At 34.9% G+C, this 24,569-nt stretch overlaps 1 protein-coding gene across 1 annotated transcript in view; it reads right to left on the reverse strand.

Annotated features, from left to right (window-relative positions):
* Nucleotides 1-24,569, reverse strand: part of Diaph2 (diaphanous related formin 2) — a gene marked incomplete at its 5' end in the record, with an annotated part of 564,399 nt that overhangs the window by 111,890 nt on the left and 427,940 nt on the right. Inside the window, one exon of the mRNA XM_051179135.1 lies at nucleotides 19,572-19,667. Within this exon, the coding sequence (XP_051035092.1) occupies nucleotides 19,572-19,667 (96 nt within the window). The remainder of the gene's footprint in view (nucleotides 1-19,571; nucleotides 19,668-24,569) is intronic.

The raw sequence follows: 24,569 nt of genomic DNA on the forward strand, positions 1-24,569 counted from the left end.
CAATAGTTTCTGAACAAGTAAATACTTATCTGACAGTATGAAAATCAGATAAAAGCAAGAACCAACAAGTGAAGGCAATATCAAACAGTTACAAACTCACATTTGAGGAGAAAAAGAATACATCTTAGTCAGCAGATACCTTGGAAATTTACAAAAGGATAAAGATAAACAGTTGAATATGTTTCTGTGACCACCAGAGAATAAAGCTGAGGAGGAGAATTGTATGAGAGAATAATGCCTTGGCAAATAACTATGGACATTTAGGAAATGAAACTTAGATATAATATCATTGCATAATTTAATAGGACAAATAGCTAGAGGATAATTTCATTTTTAAATAGAAAAATCTAAAATAAGATCATTGCTATCCCAGAAAGCACAGGTAACAAGTTTATCTTCCAAACTCTGGGCTTACTCATTTCAGATAGCAAGGCTTTTTCTAAGATATTTTGTAAAGTTACTATTCAAAGTCCTTTTCCATACTTTGCAGCCATTAATAAAGATATACTAAGTCCACTTTTGCTGAGTCATGGAATCATTGAGGACATGATACTGTGTACAATCAGTTCATGATCCATGGAAGAGACTGAGAACACCTGCTCTACAATTAAATCATTTTCATTTTAAAAAGTAGTCCTAATTATTATATTAATTTTTTCTGTACTGTCACAGTCAACACCTAACTGAAGAACATTAGAAACAGATTTTGGAAGTTCTTAAATTCAGGTACTTGAGCATGCGTGGTAAAATTTTACTACTTAGATACATCTTCGGCCCTTGTTTTAATTTTGATTTATTTTTTTTAATAATTAGCCAACAAACAGATTTCCTTATGGCATTTTCAAACGCAATTAAACCCTGTTGGTCCTCTTCCCATTTCCTCTTTTCAGTAGTTCCTTCCATCCATAATTTATTACCTCCAGTACTGTTCCTTTACTTCTATTACACTATTATCTTTCCTAATCTCCTTCAAAAGCTCCCCCTTCTCATGGCCTTTTTTTTCTCATGCTCCTACACAAATATACATACATTAAAAATCAGAATCTAGAAACTGCTTATAAAAGAGGGTATCTCATGTAATACAGTATTTTCCAGTCCCATCCATTTTCCTGAAAATTTCATAATTTCACTTTGTCATGGCTGAATAAAATTTCATTTCTATATGCACCATGTTTTCATCACTCCTTTATCAGTTGAAGGATACCTAGACTGATTCTACTTCCTTGCTATTATGTGGAAAGCTGAAGTCAACTTGGATATACAAATATCTGTGTGGTATGATATGTAGTTCTAGGCTTTTGAGAAACTTCCAGGCTGACTTTCATAGTTTGTCCTGTTTTCTTTTTAATAAAGAGTGCTGTTATATACCTTAGATTCCATTAACTCACTGTGTAGCCCTAATCTGGGCTGAAGGCCATTATTTTCTTGCCTCATCTTCCTTCTGTTATATTCTGATATTTTATCATGTTGTCCAACCTTGTCAAAAAAATATTGGCTAATGCTTCTTAGTTCTGCCTATAGGAATAAAAAAATCTCCTTCTGCCTCCCAATGCTAGTATATTTCTTCCCATCTCCAAGGTGACAAGAAAGATCAAATTTGAAACATCTGGGTGTAACATAAAAATAGAGAATTGGAGAGAGGTGCAAGGCTCCTTTCCAATGAAATTCCACACATTGTTAGAGATTTTAACACATTTCTTTTACTTCCTATGAAGTATTTTTATTTTTCTTACTTTCAGGTATATTGTTAAATTTTGACAAGACAGATAGAATTTCTGTATACATATAGTTGCTGGAATAAGGAGATTTCAAAATGCACTGTAAACCTCATATATGTGTCTTACCTGAAATATTTCTAATATATATGTATATCAACACAAAATATTTAGGCATACTATATTATGCTATGTAAAATCTTAGGGAGTAAATTTTGTAAGTAAAAAAATCTACAATTTTATATGAATCAGCCTAATTGTTGTTCTTTGTTTATAATCAAACCTCATATTCCTTTGTGGCAAGGTCAGTCCTATATATGTATATGTATGTATGTATGTACTATGTACATATATTATATATATGTATATATATATAAGTGTATGTGTATTATAGATATACATTTATACATATACATACACACATGTGTGTGACTTCCATAGTTAGTAGTTACCATTTTTTAAATGTAGGGTGCTGTTCACTAGCTTAGGTTCCCTTAATTCACTGGATAGCCCAGTGCATCTATGCATATATAAATGAAATTGGCAATTACAAAATTTATGCTCTGAGATAGCTCAGGCAAATCTTGCTTTGTACCTGGTAAACATTATGTAATTCTTAATTCACTTCATTTACTTTTCTGGTATCATTTGAACATGGAGCTGTACTGATTTATAAGTATATGCATTATACATAGAAAAATGTTTGTGAAAGCATTATTTATAGTAGGAAAAACTGGGAAAACATTCCATGTCAAATTTAAGGGGCAGAAGGTGTGAATTATCATGCATTTATTTATCCATTATAACAATATTCAACTATTAAAAAGTAGACATAAAGTGAGATCCACTAATGTGTGAAAATGTTTATAAAGTTAAGTGAAAAGTAGGGTACATAATCGTGTTTACGGTATACCCTGAACAGTATAAAATATGCATAGCAATACATGAGAGACAAAAATAAACCAAAATGTTAATCACAGTTGCTTTTGAATATTGAGAAGAGACATTTGTCTTTGTATATTTTATGGGTTTCTAAATTTTCTGTAATGAGAATGCATCATTTTTATAATGCAAGCTATTTTAGAATAGAACACTATGTTAGTAAAATACTTCTAGTTATTCAAGAAAGAGGGCAGGCAGGAAGGTCATGTAATTAGTAAAATGGAGTGCCTATTTACTTAGAGAATGCTGTCATTCACTCAAGCAATCTATTGAAGGTACGGTACATGCCAGGTACAGAAGGAATTTTAGCTAATTTTTTTTGTTTGTTTTGTTTTTTGTTTTTTGTTATTTTTTCCCATTTGGGTGACTCAGAAAACCTCCAAAGCCCATTTCCTTTCTGCTTTGTTTTAATTCTTAGAAAATGGAATGAAACTGAATCATTTTAATCCAACTATTCTGAAATGGGTCACTGACTAAATTGTAATTTTTAAAGTGTTTTCGTTCATGTAGCATCATTCTTCTTCACAGAAACACTGGCAATCATCAAAATCAAATATAAAGAAAATAAGAACTTCTAGTTCTTAAGAATAAGAATCTATTCAGAGCCATTTCTCAGAATGGCCTAACCTAGGACAACCTCAGCAAAAATATCAAGACTTTTTTTTTCCATGCTGAATTTGTCATTTCAATACAATCCCCAGAAACCTAATAGCTTCTGTTCATAGGTTTCATGAAAGCAAATGGAAAGCTTAAATATTAATATTATGTTTCTGCTTTCACCAGAGTTTGATGGCTATGAACTCTCTAATCACAAGGCTTAAAATGCATTTATATCTAATGATGAACACTTAAAATACAGTTGCATGAATATCTTTATGGAGGAACTATTAGAGGAATGAACATTTCATGCTTCTTAGATGCATCCTCAATTATATCGAGTTCTGGAGTGAAGAAAGAAGGATTGCTTTTGCCATCCACTTCTACCTAAAACTTATGAAGCTAAAATCTATTAAACCAAGTGGTGCTATATTTAAAAGTTTCTCCTTAGATTGAAAAATAATAAGAGAAAAAATAACTAACTCCTAGACTTATTTGTACTTAATTTAAAATAATTTTATGCACTATCCAGGTGAATAAGACATACCATAAAAATTATGGTAGAACATGAAACCAGGTATAGGTAGTGCTTCTGTAAGTTCATAGGGACATAAGCAAGATACAATGATTGTCAATTTGATACAACCTAAAGTCATGGAGGAAGAGGGAACCTCAAGTGAAGAACTGTCTAGATTAGACTGTCCCATGAGAATGTCTGTGGGGCATTTTCTCAACTGCTGAGAGATGTAGGAGGACACAGCCTACTCTGGGCAGAGAGGCATAGGCAATATATGAAAATTAGTTGGGCAAGCCAGTAAGATTTTTTCCTCTGTGGTTTCTGCTTTACTTCCTGACTCCAGCTTACTGTCTTAAGTACCTTTCATAAATTCTCTCAGTGACAGAGTATAGCCTGTAAGGGAAATAAACCCATTCTTCCCTGAGTTGGTTTTATTTATTGTGCATATCACATCAACAGAAAAACGAGCCAAGAAATGGCGTTTTAATTTGTGATATGGATTCATTTGACAAAGTATGGAAAGGTCCTAGCAGTGAAACAAAAGTTTCAATGTCAACTCCTTGTCCCCTCTGTGTGTATGTGTATTTATGTGGACTAACAATGGTTGATCTCTAGAGGTTTACACTTTATCTTTACATTGTAAGATTACTATTGATATTCTGGCATTATGCTGACCCCACCCTCTGTCAACTGGCATTCAGGTAGATACTTGGCCACCTCAAGGGCCTTACAACCATATGTAGCCACACATCATGCGTGGGGCAACTATATCATGCTTTGCATGGCTGCATAAGGACTTTGTACACATGCACAATCTTATTCTCTTAAGCAAGCACCACCTGCCTGCTCTTCCCTTCATTTCCTCTCCAGGTTGGTTGACAGCAACTTCCCCTGCCTCCTTTCCCCACTTCCTAATAAACTGGCACACATGGGTTTTGTTGAGTTAAGTGATTCATTCCTCACTGCTGTTGCTGCAGCAAAACAATTGCAAGCTTCCCTTTCTTTTAAAGAATGTAGACCATGGTGTAGGATCCTTATTCTGAGACTTGAACCTGCTACTCAAAATGGTCAGTGCATCTTAATGAAAGATGCTACTCAAATTATTGTTCTGTACTACCACAGAAAAGCTCACCAGGTAAGTATGTTAATAAAAGATACAGACTATAATTATAGTCATTTGGTAAAATTGTTGGGCATGGGAGCGCCCAGGTTTTCCTGAAAAGTGGCAAGAGAAAGAAAATGAGATAGTGAAGCTGATGAGATCAGAGTCAACATTGCAGGAAGGGAGAGTCTGCAAACTTACAAAGTTTCAGAATCTAAAAGAGCAGAAGGGGAGAATTGGATAAATTCTAGAATGGCACCTGGTACTCTGACCAGAGACCTAGGGAGTTACATATATAGACACTACTTTTATCAAGTCTGCTTTTTAGGGAATCTTTTACAATGAAAATCTTCACTCCACATAGTTTAATAAAAGAAACTCACAAAGAGCATAAATCCATTTTACCAAGCATGTTGTATGTTAAAGATTGCCTACACACTAATTTAAGGCATCTCCAGAATACTCCTTAGATTTGACCCATTGTCAAAATTCAGCTTTATAACAAGATTTTATAGTGCATTCTTAGATTTTTTTTACCTCAATATCCATGTGTAAATACATTAACATTAATGTGCAGATTTATATGTTCTCACTAAAGGGTATGTATTTCCAGGTTTTATTGAAATAAGAGCATCCAATAGCCACTATTTATTTATTAGGCAATGTAGAATTTGAAGAATAACATAAAATTCCTTTTATTTTAAAAGTCTAATGTTTATTTATTATCCTTCATCGAGAAAAACACAGCGCTTAAGAAACTTGAACTGATATTCATACAATACTTAGTAATTGCTTGATGCTCTTAACAGGAAGAAGTGCAGCTGCTTCTTAGGCTTAACTATTATATAAAATACAGAGGGGGCTGGAGAGATGGCTCCGCCATTAAAGACTAGGCTCACAACCAAAAATATGTGCAAAATACAGAGGGCAGAGCATGACGACTAGCATAGCCAAATGAAATTCAAAAAATAATCTGCCAAAATGGAACATAAGACATATAACAGCATTTCAGTGTTGAGTATTTTCAAGAACGATGGTGAGAGGTGCCAAGCTACACAACAGTGGAACCTTGGAAAGAGGACTATAGGCAAAGGCATTCAGATGCAGTTTCTTCCTCCCCCACCCTTTGTTCTTTTCTCAGCAGATCTCACTCCTTGCTTGCCTTTTGAGTGGGGATTTAGTCAGATCTAGGATTATAAGAGGGATTGTTTTGCTAAAAGCCTCATAAGCAATTGAAAAAAATGCCACCTTCCCTCCTCCCTTGCTCCACAAGATATATAGTTTTGCATGACTCTAGGTTGTTGCCTCAGAAAAGAAAGTGTATGCTTATCTGATATGTAACTGAAAATATTATTTAATTTTATTGCTTTAATTATAAAAGTCATAAAATGGACTGTATATGCAATAAAAACAGATTATGCAACGAATACCTGTTTTCAGATTGACTCAGGACTATTTATGGAGTGGTTTGGCCTTAGCAGTAACTAAAATCAGATTTGAATGCTATTATAAATAGGCACAGACTGTTCTTACATAACTCGCATTTATATTTATCAATAAAAGTTGAGACTTAAAGCTTGCAATAATAAATTTGTGAGGAAAGGGAAAATTTATTCTCTCCGATCCCTTCTTTACCTCTTCCCATTAAATCTGAGACAACTGTAGTACTTAGGTGATATGACTGAATCTTAGTGGAGAGCATACCTATTTTAAGCACAAATCATGCATTAGAAAACCCCAAAGAAAAAACTTAACATAGCAAATGTCAGGAAATTAAGCAAATTAAATGATACTGTCAATAGCAGGCAGCACTGTCAAAGGACTAATATGTGCAGTTAAATAGGATCAGGAATGGGTAATAGACCTTTGAAAGTAGGTAGGAAGGCAGCAGAGACATTTAATGTCGAGGCATAAAAGATATGTTGAGCACAATAGGTATTATATTAAGCCATCAGACTTTTGATTATTATTTTACCACTTGGATAGCTAACACAGATGGGTACAAATACAAGTAAAAATCTGTGAGGTGTTCCAAGTATTAATTTGCACCAATGTTAAATATCAATTATAACTGTTGCTAGTGTAAGGAAGATTTGTGTTCCAATTAATGTATTTATATAATTTCAAAACAAACTTATTTCCAAAATTGCAAACTACAAAAACTGTTCATGATATATAATCTTTTAAAGCAGGCTGGCCAAGTTTAATTTTAAACTACTTTTTCCTCTTTTCATAAATGTTCATGTGCCAGGTATCAAGTGATGTTTGTGAATTCTGTTGTAATTAAGGTACAAAGAGTCATAAATGGGGGTGGGGGTGAGTTAACTTCATGTTATTTTAGAAAAGTAGCATTTATATGATAAAAAATATTATTTCTTTTGTTCTTCTTAAGCAGTCTTGCCATTATTAAAGTGGCTAGAAGATAACACTTTGGAGTGCATATTGAATTCCTTACTTTCATAATGAAGATGTGGTCTTTTGTAATCTAAAATTAATTTAAAGCTAGCAAAAAAGAATATTCTACTATGTCTGTTTTGTTCTCTCTTATTCAAATTTAACAAGTTGTAGTAGCTTTCAGAACAAAACTCACAAAAGATTTAAAATTAGATGTCTAAGTTAAATTAGTCAAGTTTGCCCTACATTATTTAAACGGGACACTGTTTTTATGTTAACTACTTTGAAAATGATTTCTCAATAAGACTTACACCTTTGTCAAGAGAAAACTTCAGAAGCAGTGGCCATTTAATAATATGCATGTTATTCAAGTTCAGATGAAGAAAATGACAGGTGCGGTGGAAGAAGAAAGAGGAAACATCACAGAAGAAACAAGCTTCAGCATTGCCTTTGTATTCTCTGCCTCAAATATAAGTCTAATAAGAACAGTTTTTCATTTGTTGACACTGTTCTTTGACTAAAAGTATGATATTTTTTTTTTTTAAGTGACAATGGTTTGCTTTGCATCTGTTTTTGGTGGTTCATAGGTCATTCGGCTTTTCTTTATAGCACATTGACTTCTAAGAATATACTGTTGTGAGACCAAACAGGAACAAGAACTACACACATTGCAAGTTAATGGGAGACCAAAACAGGAAAAATATACCTTGCAGGTTAAGAGTTTTGTTTGCAGTTAAGACAGTTAAGTTCCTGTTTGACTTTGTTTGTTTGACCTATCTACAGTGGATGTGCTTGATCACATGTGGGTGGGAGGAATGTGGACAGGAACTATGTCAAGATGTATGCTTGCCCCTAATTGAACTTGATGGAAAATTCGGCGGCCTTGTGCTTTTGTCTTTTTAATCTCCTGCAATATGTGACTTTCAGTCACTACCTGGGAACCCTAGAGTGGACTGTAATTTTAGCCGGTAATGAATTAAAACTTGCTTCAAATTTGGCTCAAAATTGTGGAACTGGTTTTTCTCTTGCAAATTTTAGGATTAACACTGTAAGGTCTAAAGTTAACTTATGAGCTCTACTTGCCCAAGGGCATATAAATTACTGGAATGCTGGGGGCTGTTCTTGTAAGATAACGATTCATGTGCTTTAAGCTTCAATAAACAAGGTTTACTGCTTGATCACATGTAGGGTGGGAGAAAGTATGTCAGGATATGTGCTTGCCCCCAGTGGGATGAAGGCAGAAAGTACCATACAGCCTGAGGACCCTGCCTTTAGGAGGACGCAAGTAACCTAACTCAGTACTATCCTCTAGGAATCCCTGATACAGACCTTCTAGGCAGTATTAAATAAAGATTGCTTTAATTGGACAATCATAGATTTGGTCTTTCTCTTCACAATTTTCAGGTTTAATGATACACATCACATCTAATGGTGATAGTCACAGAGCTCTGTTTTTCTAATATGAAAAACTGATTTGTAATTATTTATTTAATCACTCTCACCATGACTCTTTTATTCCAGTCAGCTGTTAATAAGCTGAACTAAGTTGACAAAGAAGATAGATGGGTGTCTCAACCTCACTAAGGCTTTTGTATCAATTAGAAAGTCAAGATCTCAGAGACTTCAACTAGGGATAAAAGAACTTGGTTCTACCTTAAAGCTCAAACTTGCATGGCCAAAAACAAAAACAAAAAACAAGAAGGCATGATGACATGTAAAAGAAATAACAGCAGCTGCAATATTTTTGAAGTAGGACACTCAGAAAAGGTCACAGGCTATTGATGTTTCTAGAAACATCATGTTTAATTCCTTTGTGAAAGATTTAGCAGCATAGTGGAAAGATGCAGCTAAAGGGAGAAAAAACACACTCTGAAAGAAGAGCTCTAAAAGAAAATTTGCTTAAACTAATATTAGAAAAAAATAATTCAGAAATGGTTGCCTCTAATAATCTCCAACCCCAAGGCTAGAAGAAAAGGTCATAGCTAATTGGTACAAAAGCAGCTCTGGATACTTAGGAAGTGATACCCACTGATAAATTCCACCGAAATACTACCCTTTACCTGTAATTATGCCAGGACATATATTCATGGTCCAGAAAAGAAGGCAGAAAACACCACCTTTGAAAACTGAACCTCTTTTTAAAAAGTTTTAAAGTCACAAGTAACTTTTATAATCTGGACAAGTAGGAGATCAAAAGCCACCAATGGTAGAGAACAGAAGTGAAGTACTAAAATGAAGTCACACATTCTAAAAATATTTCTTACATAGTTTCATTTAACACAATCACAATAAAAAAGTACTTTTCCAGCATCACACTAGTTTAGGTAAACAGGTAATACACACTACAGAGTTTCACTATAACCAAAATTAACCTTTACATTAAAAAGGGGAGAAGAAGAGATTTAAAAAAGCTTGCTTTTCCAAATATCAGACAAATATGAACATATTAATTATCTTATAAGAGGGCCTAATTTTTACAAATTTTTAATATACCTAGTAATAAAGACTTCTCTTTAGAACAGAACTTAATTATGACCTGTCCTAGTAGGCATTACTATTTTATTTGGATGATTTTGAGAGACAAAAGTAAAATAATAGATCCACCCACTTGTTCTTAGAAATCTAGGACTTCTTCCTTTTCACGGAATACATGAATATCTGCCAACCTATAAACAAATGTGTACTCTGAGCAGGCACTTTCCCTTTTGAGGGTAGTGTGTGTGTGTGTGTGTGTGTGTGTGTGTGTGTGTGTGTGTGTGTGTGTGTGTGCATGTGTGAGTGCATGTGATTTTTAGAGAATAAAATATGCAGCTACTGCATACTTGTCAATATTAATCATGGGTATAATAGTACAAAATTATTACAATTAACAAGACACACTACTTCTACAAGCATTTACACTGGCAATAAGGTCAAAATATAAAGCCAATAATTTTGTTCAGAAATTTTTCTCTATTCCTTTCAAATACCATTGCCTCCTTCCTGCCACCCAAATCATGATTATTTTTCAGGAAGTAAGAATTTATTTAAAACAATATGTATTGTCATTCTCAACCCTCTTGTCCTCTTGTCAAGGACAGAATGACAAATAAAACTGACTCCAAGCAGCAAACAATGCTGACATAACTAGATTTCCCTGATTTAACTTTTTTTTTTTTAAACTCACAGTCAGTGTATGGAATATCAGCTTGAAAAACATGGAGATGAGGAATGGTTTTGTGAAAGTGAGAGCATGAAAGTAGCAGAACTATTCTATGGCAGCATCTGAGAAGAAGGCAAGTGTTGTGCAAGAGCCACAAGTGTGCAAAGAAGAGGAAGCATAAAGGATCAAATATGTAAGCATGAGAATAATGCATAATACAGAGTGCTGGGCAGACAGCATTCACTTGGCCATAATGCTTTCTCTGCGCCTCGCATACTTCTCTACTAGGAAGTTCTAAATAAGACATGCAAACTGAACAATGCTATTTGTGGCAACTGAAAAAAATACTCAAATTGCTAGATGGGATCATTAGTCCTTTCATGTGTCCTTCTTGAACCATATCACACTTGAATTCAAAATTTCATTATTTCTATTAGTTTCCTAAAATCTGGCTATGTTGGAATTGTATTTCTAAATTTATTTATTTCTGTTTTGGCCCATTATTCACTAATCTGTTATATTCCATTACTAAGTATGAGCATCTCCTGGGTCTTCCATGTGAGGCTCCTAAGGCCATTAACAAACATTAAAGTTTGTTATTGGTGAGTAAAGTTAATTTAAGGGACTGGAGTGATGACATAGCAGTTAAGAGCACTGGGTATTCTTCCAGAGGACCAAGGTTCAATTGCTAGCACCCATTTAGCAGCTCACAACTGTCTATAACTCCAGTTCCAGGGGAGCCTACACTCTTACACAGACATACAGGCAAAACACCAAATCACACACACATACACACACACACAAATAAAATGAAAAATAAAATAGTTGATTTAAATTTGCACAAAAAATAAGAATCTACACATACACAGTAGGAATTTTAAGTCTTATTTTTCCTCACTGGTGCTTATGCTTGATCCTAACCATCTGTTGATAAGCTGACCAAATATATATATATATATATATATATATATATATATATATATATATTAATTATATGAAGCCCCTTCATTTTCATGATGCTATCACTTAAGGGATTACTGATATATGTAATTGACATGTTGTCTCAAACATATGTAATATCAATATTGGATTATACATACAGAATTATACTTCTTAACTATAGGCAACTTTCACATACTTGAAGACAATATATCAATCACTTTATTAGGAACAAAAGTAAACATTTACTTTCGATTGATAGTTATAGTCTACTAAGTAGCTAGTATTTATCATAATTTTTCAGTGCAGAATAAATTAATGCACAGTACTTTTAACTTTCCTAACAACTATATGAAAACCTTATACTTCTTTTGTTTTTTCATTTCTTTGTGTCCAGAATGTACCTTGCCTTCCTGAAAGCACTGCAGAATTGTAAATAATGTATGAAAAAAGTTCCTCGTTCACTGCCCAGAGAGTACTATAGTGCTTGCCCACAGTGTACCACATCTATGCTAGATAAACAACAGAACAGGCCACTAAATCTGAAATCTCAAGTTAAGATCTTCCCAAGTGGAAAAGGAAAATACCATCTAGATTCCAGAAGGCCTTCAAACAAACAGTTGAAATTCTCAGGATGCTCCTACCCAGCAGATTAAAAACCCTGAAACTTCAAAAAGGGCCATTCTCCTGAGTAATTTGGTGAGAGTGTTGAAAGCAGAATTAATCACTTAATGTCATCTCGAAAGGCTCACTATTTCTGAAGCTACCTTCTTGCTCTTAGAAGGCAGACTGACAAAAGCTGATGGGAAGATGGTAAAACGGCTCTGTCATTCCAGTTTTCATTTTATTTTCTTCTGATGGTATTTAGGAATATTGTGGAACAAAATGTGATTTGAGGAAAACAAACAAGTGGAAGTCAAGTTCAATCACAACAGGTATAAGAGTAATGACATATAGAGTCAACCTTTTAAAAAGATAGAATATCACTGTTTTTTTTTTCCACTTGTCAAGATTAAACATTACTGAATAGAAAGGTCATATGAAGATACCATACAGGAGGCATTCAAGTTCCCCTATAAAATAAACTCTGCTTTCATAGAATTCCATTCATAGTGATGTAAACTCATATTTGTATTTCCTTCATGCCTAAATTTCAAATTTCACAAATAGCTTTAGGTATAGTGAAGAGACTTTGTGGTGGGTTCAATATTTTTCATTATTGCAAAGGATTCAAAAAGCAATTATCCAGAGCATATATCACAATGAGTTTGTCACTACAGGCTAAAAGTAAATTTCCATCTTCTAAAGCAAAATATGACTATACTCCTTGTAGCAATTTTTACCACATACCATCATCTCTATCTTAAAGAAATTTCATACCAGCCATAACTTTCAAACTTCATAACTTTCCTCAGCAATGCATGGAAACACAGGGCAGTATTCCTATTATTACAAAAGTTGAAGCAGAAAGTTTAGGACTTGTTACACAGGGAGACCATGTTTCAAATGAAACAAAACAAAACAGAGGAGAAGAAGCCAAAAGAAACCAGACAGAGATGAGGCCATAATCAGGGTCAGATTTTAGAATAATTTTTGAAGCATTGTGTTTTCTAGAGGTTCTAGGTGCTCAGTCTGACAGACACTTTGGCAGTGTTTGTAGTTGCATTTACAACTGCTTAAACTAGACTTATTTCATATATATCCAACTATTTATTTCCAAATGAAAAGTTGTAAACAAGCAGGTGGTCATGTGAGTTTAGTTCCCCAATGTTAGTCTCATTATGAATTGTTGACTTGGATGCAAAACTACCAAGAGGAATTTATTGCTACATAGTAACTGCTTGTTCTAATTTCTCCCATAATTCAATATCTAAAGAATGCCTGCTATATCCATATTTTCATACAAAGCATGCTGCATTGCCCTTATCTCCTACCTTCTTAAAGAGATCAAAAATGAAGAAGTACACAGGCAGATGAGTGTATTGCATTAGAATAGACAAGCAGAAAGTGATTGAAATTTCTGCAGAGAACATCATCAGTGCTTGCTTAGAACAGTTCTGCATATCAATCAGGCAGAAATGCTCTGTGCTCAACTTGTTTCATTAGTGGTCAAAGAATGATCAAAAACATACAACACAGTAATGCTCTATTTCTAGCATCATTAGTGCAAACCTAAATCTTATTAATCAATAGATATGTGCTCTGAAAGTAACATGTAGTTGTCACTGAGAAATGAAATAAAAGGAAACTAAGAAAAGCAAATATTATACAATGAATATAGGTATACATTTCATTCTATGATTTATATGGAGGGCTAAAAAAAAACCTTAGGTACTTGGATACAAAAATTAATAACATTTTGGAATTCATTGCAATCTGAAATCTATCCTGTCTCAAATTCTCATCCCATCCCTGCCATGCCCCTTCGACACATTCTTAAAATGATTTTTATGTTTACTAATAAATTTCTGATGTTTAAATCCTTTTTTATTTAAAACATAGTGGGATGATATTATAGTTTAGAGTGGTTTCAAACTCATTGTTATGATTTAAAACTGAAATGTCACTACAGGTTCAGTCTCTGTCTTGTGGATTGTCCTTCAAGAGCCTAATACTGCCTGCTAGTTCCTAGTACCTGAGTACTAAATATTATTTGGATGAATGCTATACTTTTGTTTAAAAGGTTGTTGTTGTCTTAGTTAAGGATGAGCACCACGAAAAAAAAAAGCAAGTTGGGGAGGAAAGGGTTTATTCAGCTTATACTTCCACATTGCTTTTCATCACTGAAGGAAGTTGGGGCATAAACTCAAACAGGGCAGGAATCTGGAGGCAGGAACTGATTCAGAATTCATGGAGGGGTTCTGCTTACTGGCTTGCTAACACCAATTGCACTGCCTGCTTTCTTATAGAACCCAGGGCTATCAGCCCAGGGATGGCACCATCCACCATGAATTGGGTCCTCTCCCATGGGTCACTAATTGAGAAAATGCCTTGCAGCTAGTTTTCAGAGAAACTGCCTTATAGCTGGAACTCAAGGAGGCATTTTTCAACAGAGGCTCCTTTCTCTCTGATGACTCTAGTTTGTGTCAACTTGACAAAAGACAAGGTAGTACAGTTGTACTTTTATTTATCAGAATTTCAATGTAAAGTACAAGATAATGAACAATCTACACACTAAAAAGCATTTTGTAGGCTAATATAATATTTCACTATTATAAAATAGAGACTGATGAACTTCATGGGAGAGAGGTCATCTTGAGTGAAATACACTTCAAATGAATAGCAATCTTGACCTAAAAATACTAAAATGAGAAACACAATATTCCCAAGAGTTTAGTTTTCAAGGAATAATGGTGCTATCCAATGATACATGGTATGCATCACAGGATTATCTCTGGAACTTGCCTAATGTGACTTACATCTGATGAAAAGAGCTATGAATTAAACAGAATTCTGGTCCTCTAAAATTCGGTATGGCTCTGAGACATAGGAAGTGATACTAGGCACAACTACAAAGTACAATTACAGAAGAGAGAGGCATCCTGTCCTCACTTCATCCATGATGACCATGAAGTTCTGATACGATGAGTGTCCCAACTGCTATAGCAAGCAGCAGCCACAGAGATATGTGTTATAAGGGAAAGAGTAATGCATGAATCTTTTTGTTCATGAAGTAGCTCCTGAGAACTTCAAGAAATGCTTCTGAGACCCCTTTCCATAGCTGAAGTGCTGAGTGGATAGAAGGAGGCTGAGCCAGCAAAACATTTTGTTATGTACGTGAAATACAGGACTGGGAAAATGAGTTTTATTTAGAAATAATTTTTCTCTAACAGGGATGGTTTCTTCCTCTGATGTATATAACATTATTGCTTGTCCCCCTATCTAGTCTCAAATAGTAAATTATACATCTCATTTATACTGTTATATTGCTGATACATAAAAACTAGGAGTGAGTATCTCCTGAGTTTCTTAGTTTTTCAAATGCAGTTTTCTCAGTTGCTCTGTGTTGTTCTGAAGCCAATAAAACATTTACTTTGTTCGTTGGTTTCTTCACTTTGTTTCTCTTATGAGTATTATTTATACCAAAACTATATATTAAACTCTAGTCATAACAAAAGTAGCTATATTAGATATCTACCTATTGCAGAGACACACACTTATGTTTATTTACAGTGAGCAAGGAAAGAAGCTGTTGGTTTGGCTGGAGCAGAAAAGCCAGTTCTAGATTTCTATTGCTATTTAGTAGTAAAGAGCAATGTGGAATTGTGTATTCATATTTTAAGTATGTTTTCATTTTTCTAGGTCTTGCTCTATGCCCTTCTTTTTCCTCAGAAGTGTATGCTTGACTAAGGAAATATAGTATTTTATGTACCAAACTTTGAGGAAGAAATGCTGTATTCTAGGGACACAAAGGAGAAATGACAGAGGTTAAAGGAAATTTCTCTAACTCCTATGTAACACAGATACACTATTCCTTTATAAAAGACTACATTCTTGTTTTCCTAAAAAGGTATGTAGCTATTCAAGGCAATATCTGATTTTGCTTTATAGCTATACTATCTAAACCTGTATATGGCGCTAAGGAGGCATTTAATAAAACTCTACAGTTGAAGTCATACTATCTGCTCTTATAGCTTCAATATTTCCTCTCAATTCTGTTACAATACTGAAAAATGACCAGTCAGTGGTGGTACATGCCTTTAATTCCAGCACCTGGAAGACAAGGCAGGCAGAACTCTGTGAGTTCGAGGCCGGCGTGGTCCACAAAGTGAGTTTCAGGACAGGCACCAAAGCTACACAGATAAATCCTGTCTTGAAAAGAGAAAATAATATTGAAAAATACTCTGTTTGTTTACTTTATTTGTGTGGATGTATGTTTTGGACAAGTATTGTGTGCAAGTGTGTGTGTGTGTGTGTTTGTGTATGTGTGTGCACATACAATGTGGAGGTCAGAGGTAGGGGATGTCTTCCTCAATCTCTCTCTCTCTCTCTCTCTCTCTCTCTCTCTCTCTCTCTCCTTTCTATTTAAAAGTTCTTCAATATTTTATTTATTTAGTTTGTATATAGGGAGATCATGAATACCACAGCGCAAGTGTGGAGGTCAAATGACAATTTGTAGGCACCAGTTGTTTTCTTCCTTCATGAAGGTACTAAGGACTGAACTCAATTTGACTGCATGTGCCCTTACCCATTAAAATTTCTTGCCTGCCCCCAATAGGGTCTCTCACTGAACCTGGAGTTCACTGATCCAATTCAAGTAGACAGGCTGCTCAGTGAATCTCAGAGATCTTCCTGTCTCCATATCTCCTCCAGCTTTATGTTTATAAGCACAAGCCACTGCACCCAGCTTTTACATGGGTGTGGAAATCCAAAGGCTGGTCCTCATGCTTGCACAGTTAAGTACTTTACAGAGCCATCTGCTCAGGTCCTGAGGAAGGATATTCTTTAAAGAGGCAATACAAAGCTCTTAAAGGCAAGTCTCTCTTTATTTGTATGTGTGTGATAATCTCATGTATCCCTTGCTGTACTGTACATGTCCTGATACATCTCATTGCTCATGTTTCTAGTGCTTAAAAACCTTAGATTTTCACTGTGTAAAAAATTTCATGTTCATATATTAGTTTCTGAATCTAGCATTTCATAATGTGTCACTAGCTTATTTTTCAGAGTTTCTCCCTATTCATAGGCTTTTTATACCCTATCTGGCTTCTGTACTACATTATTTGCTATTGTGGTAAAGGCTTTGCTGTTATTTCCACGTTTTTCTTTATGACATTTCATTTTACTGTGGCCATGACCTTCACCTCCAACTCTTACTATTAAAACCCCTACTCATTCCTCAATAATTTTCTTCTATGGTCATTTTTCTGGCATATACAGTAAGGGAAGCTATCTTATTCCTCTAAATTCACATTGTTCAAGATTTATTTATTTATGTTATGTATATAAGTATCCTATCTGCAAGTACAACTTCAGACAAGAAGAGTGCATGAGATCATGCTATAGATGGTTGTGAGTTACCATGAGGTTGCTATGAATTGAGCTCAGGACCTCTGGAAAGATCAGTCAGTGCCCTTAATCACTGAGCCACCTCTCCAGGCCCCAAGTCGTATATATTAACACCTCTTGTTTAATGCCTAATATCATTTGCATTATTCTGGTCAGCTGGCTGTATTTTAAAGTGGTTATTTTGGGGACTGGGTTGTCTTTTCACACTATTCCTTCCTTAGGCAATTAGTATTATTCATAACTTTGCTTTTTGGCTTTTATCCTGCCATATTGAAATGGCAGTTGCACTAAAGGGCTAGTAATTCCATTGTAGAGTGGGGGAAATTTTCAGAACATTATTCAATATTATATCGGAATGGAACCAAATCATGGAACTAAGAAACTACGCAGTGGGCAAGCAATGATGATCTAGCTAAGAAAGGAAAGACAGGTAGAAACCTGCAGAAGTCTCTAGCCCTGCTTCCAGAAAGAGGCAAAAAGGCAGGGGCAATCTAGGTATAAACTAAAGAGCATTACAATTTAGATTACTTACAGTGTTCATGAAGATACTCCTGGTGCTTTAGTCAACAATACTATATTTCCTTGAGTATCAAACATACAGTAACCACTAAATCAATGACTTCTCTGCCTTATGTAGGCTGTCTGGAATTAGTATGATATATGAGACTTACTAAACAAGGGTTTTAGAAAATGAGTATATGTAGAATACATAGACTAGAAGATAATGAGATAATGATACTTTTTGATGGTCCAGAAGAACAGGATTTAATTTACAAAATGTATTAAGAGAAATGCACTGATTAAAAAAATTATTTCAGTCTGCCTGTCCCCTACTACTATCACTTGTGCTACTAATCTCAGTGAATGGAAGAAATCTACCTGTTCCCTACTACTATCACTTGTTACTTGTTGTTGGGCATTTCTCTTAACATTCTGCCATACAATATTGCTTAACATTTGTTGTATAAACATACAAACACAGATTTTTTTAAAAAAATTCTTTTTTCAAGTTTCACAAAAGTGTTAAAGGGCATCTTTAATGACTATCTACATAATGCAGTCTCACCTTCCAATCAAAATAATTTTCTTCTCTCAATCCAACCATCACATTCAGCTAATGCCTATAAGTCTTCCATGAAGGGCAAAATGGAATATGAACTATTGACCAAACAAGAAATTTATCCAAATGGGAAAAAGATGAATATAACTTAAAAGGCTTCAGCTATGAATTTCACTATTGTCCAAAGCTTTAATGGACAACTCAGCAGTGTGTACTACTCTTTCTCTAATTTGTTGAATTTCAGTGACTACCAAATTCTATCCCTCCAGCATAAAATAACTTTAAGTTCATACACAAAACACTTTGGAGTAGTATAGGCTAGTTAACTCAAATTATACCAATATATATAAATAGCATTTTTATACTTAATATTAATTTTTCTTTTTTCATTACTTTTCCAAAATTTTTTTCTATTTCATGAAGGTGAAACAAAATTAATATATCTATTTCTCTTTTTCTAGATCAAGAAAGATATGATGGGAACATATGAGGAAGTGATCATCTTGGATGGAGTGATCAGACAAACTTATTGGGATTGCCCTCAGAGGAATTACTATTCACACATACTATCTGAAAAAAAGAAGTATGAGTGTCTAGTTCCACTTATGTTGCTTCATTTATGTGTCTCCCCACTGATACCAGTTTTCATAGCATAACTTTATCTGTTGCTAATAAAATAAAAAAGTAAACTTAAAAAATTCACCACTACCAAAAACAATAGCAACAACAGCAAGATTAATCCATTATTTTCTGATTTTTGAGGATCACGGAGATTCTCCCATTATTAACAACAATAATGGGCAATCCAGTACAGTGAAAACCAAAAATGAACTGTAGAAACAAGCTAATTACATTTATCATTTTTAATCACCTTCTACCCAAGCCTCATGCTCATAAAACAACAATTAAAATATTTAATATTAAACCCAGTGGGAGTCCTTATTTCTGAGTTTTTCAAAACACATGGTTATTTTAAGGTACATTTACAGGGTTAAAACTTTTACACTATGGGCTTACACAGATTCTACACACCAATTGAGATCAGCTGAAAAAAGAAAATCTTCCTAAGAAAGTTTACTCTTCCTGTTTTGGAAGCGGGACTTGGCATAGAACATTCACATTTACCAGAAAATGACAGCTAGATGGAGTCTTACCTGGATTCCTTGGAATTCGCTTTCTGCGGTCTCTGAATGCTGCACCTGACTGTAAGGCTTCCAGAAGATTATCCATCACTCCGGTCTCATCACCCTCTGGAGGACGAGAGAAATCAGAATTAATCTTATGGCAATTAAAGTTAAACTACAGGAAAATATAGGGAAAAACTCCTGTCAGATTTACATAATACCCTTAAATTAAAGACATATATCTGTTTTAATATAATGGGTCCTGTCAGTTTCTGGCATCACACACTACTTTGCTTATTACGCACCATTAAGCAAAATTCATGCCAATCCCACTGTTCTTTCAACTTAAAGACCTTGTCTTTTGTATTATTGATGACACACTCAGTATGCAAATAAACAGTAGCTGATCAGCTACTGCAGCCTTCCTGTTAAGATTCTTCTAAGATATTCCTAAGCCAGAAAACCACTGACCTGGCTTAATGCAATCAATGTGCAGGGCATGATTTGATGAAGCAGAGGTATACAAGGTTAAATACTGATTGTATTAATACCTTCAGCATTCAACGATCATCTGTGATTATCGCAAAAGGCACTATTTGCAAAACACATTTGCATTCAATTCTTACCTAATCCATATGTTTTACTCATTTTGAAATGCTGACATTCTATAAAGAAAAGGTGACCAGCACATCTGAAAGGCCACATTTTATATGGAAAAACATCAGCCAAAAAGTCTTCTTTGCTGTTTAGAATGCTGGTGCATGCCTAAAGGCTTTACTTATAGGAAAGAAATGAGAATGGCGAGTACTCAAAGGATACTCATAGAATTCCCTAACAGAGACAACATTTAAGACATTATACCTTACCTTTGACAACTCTGGCCATCATGCACACTTCTGATGTTCATAACTTGATTTATAATAAAGTGTCAATTGACAGTAATGTTACAGAGACCTGAGCTTTCTCATGCCAAAATGCCTAACTGCTGCAAAGAACCCTCACTAGGTGGGCCCTTTGAGCTAACTGTACAGGGTCTAGAGTATGAGTTTTGTAAGTAGTAAGGATGATAAAGGTGAGGGAGAGGTAAGGAGGAGAATATTACTTCCCATTCCAATCCAAGATTAAACTTAAATCCTACTTTGCCTTAAGTGGGCAGTATTGCATTATAGGAAAATTTCTCTTACAGGAAAAGAAGCTAAAATCACTATGCTCTTCGTTTGACTTGAAATTTCTTCAATATTTATCCTTTTAAGATATGCTACCTAGGACAGGAAGCTGAGTAAAAATGGAAAGGAAGCAGAGGTTCTCAGAAGCAATATCTGATGAAAATGGAATAGAGGGAACATTCCCAGTAATTAGAGAAAGATGGCCGTGCTTTTTAAACATTAAGATCAATGGCATATTTGGATCATTACACAGCATTTCCAAAAGAAAGAAAAGAGGAATAAAGTAGTTAAATTGCTCAGTATAGACAGAATGTGGCTAGGATAATTAAAGTCATATATTATATACTTTAAATTTTGTATGCTTTTTCAAATAGGAATAAGAAAACCAAGACATCGCAAATGTGGTATATGAAGGGATCTAAACACGAACCCCAAATCATTCATATTAAAGAAAAAATATTTTTAAAATATATTTGACATACTTTTATCAGGCCTAGTCTTATACATCTAGTGCATATTTCCTTTTTTACACTTTCCTAGAATTCAGGTGTTTAATAGAACATATGTCATGTGGCCACCATATTGGGCAACACAATAAAAAGCAATGGGAAGCCATGTTACATGATCAAACTTGAGTTTTAGAGAGGCTTGCCAAATAGCATTGAGGCAAAACAGCAGGCAGAAAAATGTCTAAGAACATAATATATTTGTCTGAGTAACAAAAGAAAGAGAAGAGGGAGTGGAGAGGATATGTATTTTGAAACTCAATATAATCACTAACACTCGGCTTAGGTAGAGATGGTTAAGCAGGAAAGGAATCTGGATGATCAGGAATAAATAGACTTAAGATAATCTGAGGACCTATGTGAAATGCTCAAGGAATGTCCCCAGTTTTGTGTGTGTGTGTGTGTGTGTGTGTGTGTGGTGTGTAAAGGTGAGTGTGTGCGTGCCACAGCACACATATAATCCAGAGCAGAACTTCAAGTGTTAGTCTTTCCACCATATTGGAGAAAAATTCTTTGTTATTGTTGTTGTTGTGTGTGTCCCTTGATCCTATTCAAGAGGAGACTTGCTGGTACCAGAGCGTTGGGACATTTGCCTATCATCTCTCCTTCTCAACTCAGTATAGGTGTTTTGGGATTATAAACATCTAATTGACTGTGGATGGCTCTGATGTAGGTTCTGGGGATTTCAGCGCAGGTCTGCTTGCTTTCCCTTTCACAGGAAGTACTTCCATCCACCAAGTGAAAGTACTTCCATGCACCAAGTGCTCTCCTCAGAAGTCAGAGAAAGGAGAAGGATGAAGGTGGGGAAGAAATGTTCACAGCTAGATAACAAATGAGAGAGTAACAATGCAAGTGCATTTCATGTGGTCTTGCGAAATGACAAACTGAAACTTGCAGCTGACACCTTCTGCTTCATTTTTCCCAAGGTATTTGTCATTCAGTAGGTGGTAAAGCTCAGTTTTTATCACTAAAGTTCACCTATTTGTTATTGACTTCCCCCCCAAAAGTGTTTGGAGATGCTACAGATTAAAATAAACAGCACATAAATTAATATTCTTTGCTATACTTTTGTGCAAAACTATTCCCTGATGGCTAGCACATAGTTATGTGAAAGAATTCTCTATGGGCTTCTCACAATTTTACACATTTTAAAGCCTATTTTTATAGCAATAGTTTTATATGACACAGAGCTTCCATCTAAGGTAAATGGTAGGTTTGTCTGTTTTAAAAACAAATTGTATGTTCCTCCAGGGCAAATGCTATGTAGCTTTGCTTTGAGTCCATTATAATATATTAGGGATTTTCTAAGCTTAGGGCTTCTCTGGAGTGCTGCAAACTCACTGTCTGTGTAGCATCCATCTGGCAACACCATTATTCCCCTCTATTGAAGCTGAAGATCAAGGAAAAGAATTAAGTAACTGAGAACATATATCTCATACTACTTACTATACTAAGTGTAGCCTATATACACTATGTATATGTCTGACCTCTGAACTATGTACCTTCCAACAACATCCATTAAGTTGTGGCATGCTAATTTCCTAGCTATATCATTTTTGGAATGATTCTTACTCTCTGCTTTTGTTCTTGTATCAAATATTGTTAATTAGGATACTCCTTTTATATCTAGTAACTGAACAATGTCTTAGGCACTTTTATTATTGATGACTGTACTGCAATTCACCAGGGTTGAGAATTACTAACTTAAATATAATACAAGTTTAATGTAGTTTATCTTAAATGCTTAGGAACAGGTGTTTTGGATTTCACAGTCTGTTGTATTTTATAATATTTGCATACACTTTATCAGTTGAGTATACCTAATCCAAGGCCCAAATCTTTTCAAAAGTTTCCAATTTGGAAGCAGATTAAGGATGTAATTTCTTAGAATCTTAAAAACCTGAGCACAATGGCTTCATCAGAGCTTCCTCAAATTTTCAATTTTAACTAAAGATCTCTGTTAAAACTGAAGAAAAAGCTGCTAGCAACTAGTAACAAGTGATCTCCCAAAGAAACAAATGCTTCTTGCTGAGGGTAAAACCTTCTATGTGATATAATACTTGCGTATATTACTTTTAAAACTTAAAGTATGCTCTCTATTAACTAGCAAGGCAGGGAATGGCATTATGAATGAACGGGGCTAACGTAAACCTCCAAAGCCATTAAATGTCTGTAGTAATTATGGTATTGTAGTTATATGTAAATTAAACCGAAATAGAAACAAACCACTAAACAACCAGTTCAAAGACAGTCAGATCTAGAGTACAACTTAGTGCATATTTGAGTGTGTGTCCATTCTCTCTTTCTATATATAATGGAAATTCAAATACTGAAATGTACACATATTAGGTGTACAGTTTAAATTGCTAACAGATTGATATAACCATGTAACTACCACCATACCAAGACATAATCACTCCCCCTTTCTTATTCCTACCACCCAGGCAAAACTCTGATATTAGTTTTCAGTGTCATTTGGTATTAGTTTTGACTGTCCTTATCATATAATTTAAAAGAGTGTTTTAAGCTGGGCGATGTTGCTATTAATCCAAGCACTTGGGAGGCAGAGATAGTTTGAAGCTAGCCTGGTCAACAAATCGAGTTCCAGGACACCCAGGGTTACACAGAGAAACCTTGTCCCAAACAAACAAAAAACAAACAAACAAACAAACCAAAGTTTATTTTAGTATTTGTTTTACATGTATGGACATCATTCAGCCATTGATCATAAACTTTTTATGGTGCTGGGCTTATTGAGCAAGCACTCCACCACTAAACTAAATCACCAGTTCCAAGCTATACAGTTCTCAGCAAGTAACAAAGCTGAGATCATTCTGAATCAGCATAGTCACTTGAAAGAAAGTGAGTTGCCCACATAAAGGCATGAGGGGACAAATTGAAGATCCACATTTACAATGGAATAGAAATGATTAGAGCATAGATCTAAACATATTTGATTATCAAAGAAGATTCAAAGGGTGCCAAGCAACTCTGAAAATCCATGGTTAGATCTCCAGGAGAACAGGAATGTGATGAGGGTAACATTCAAGATCAGCCCCACAGAAGCATGCTAAACAGACCAGCTTCGGAGAGAAATCAATTGTATTGTTAAAAAGAAAAAAGAACAGAATTTAATTCACAATAATAAATGCTGTTCTTCATACAAGCCTGGACCAGGCACGTCCATTTGGACACTTTGGGGAAAGGCCTAAGTAGAAAAGTCAAATTGGTTTTGTGAACAAGGTCATCAGAAGTAGTAAATGGAAGCTGACAGCTTAGAAGGCAATGACAAGTGGAAGGCAAGAAAAATCAGTGTTGGATTCAATCTTTCTCACATAATTTATCAAGGTCTCGAT

Source organism: Phodopus roborovskii, unplaced genomic scaffold (genome assembly GCF_943737965.1).
Source record: "Phodopus roborovskii unplaced genomic scaffold, PHOROB, whole genome shotgun sequence".
Classification (NCBI taxonomy): domain Eukaryota; kingdom Metazoa; phylum Chordata; class Mammalia; order Rodentia; family Cricetidae; genus Phodopus; species Phodopus roborovskii.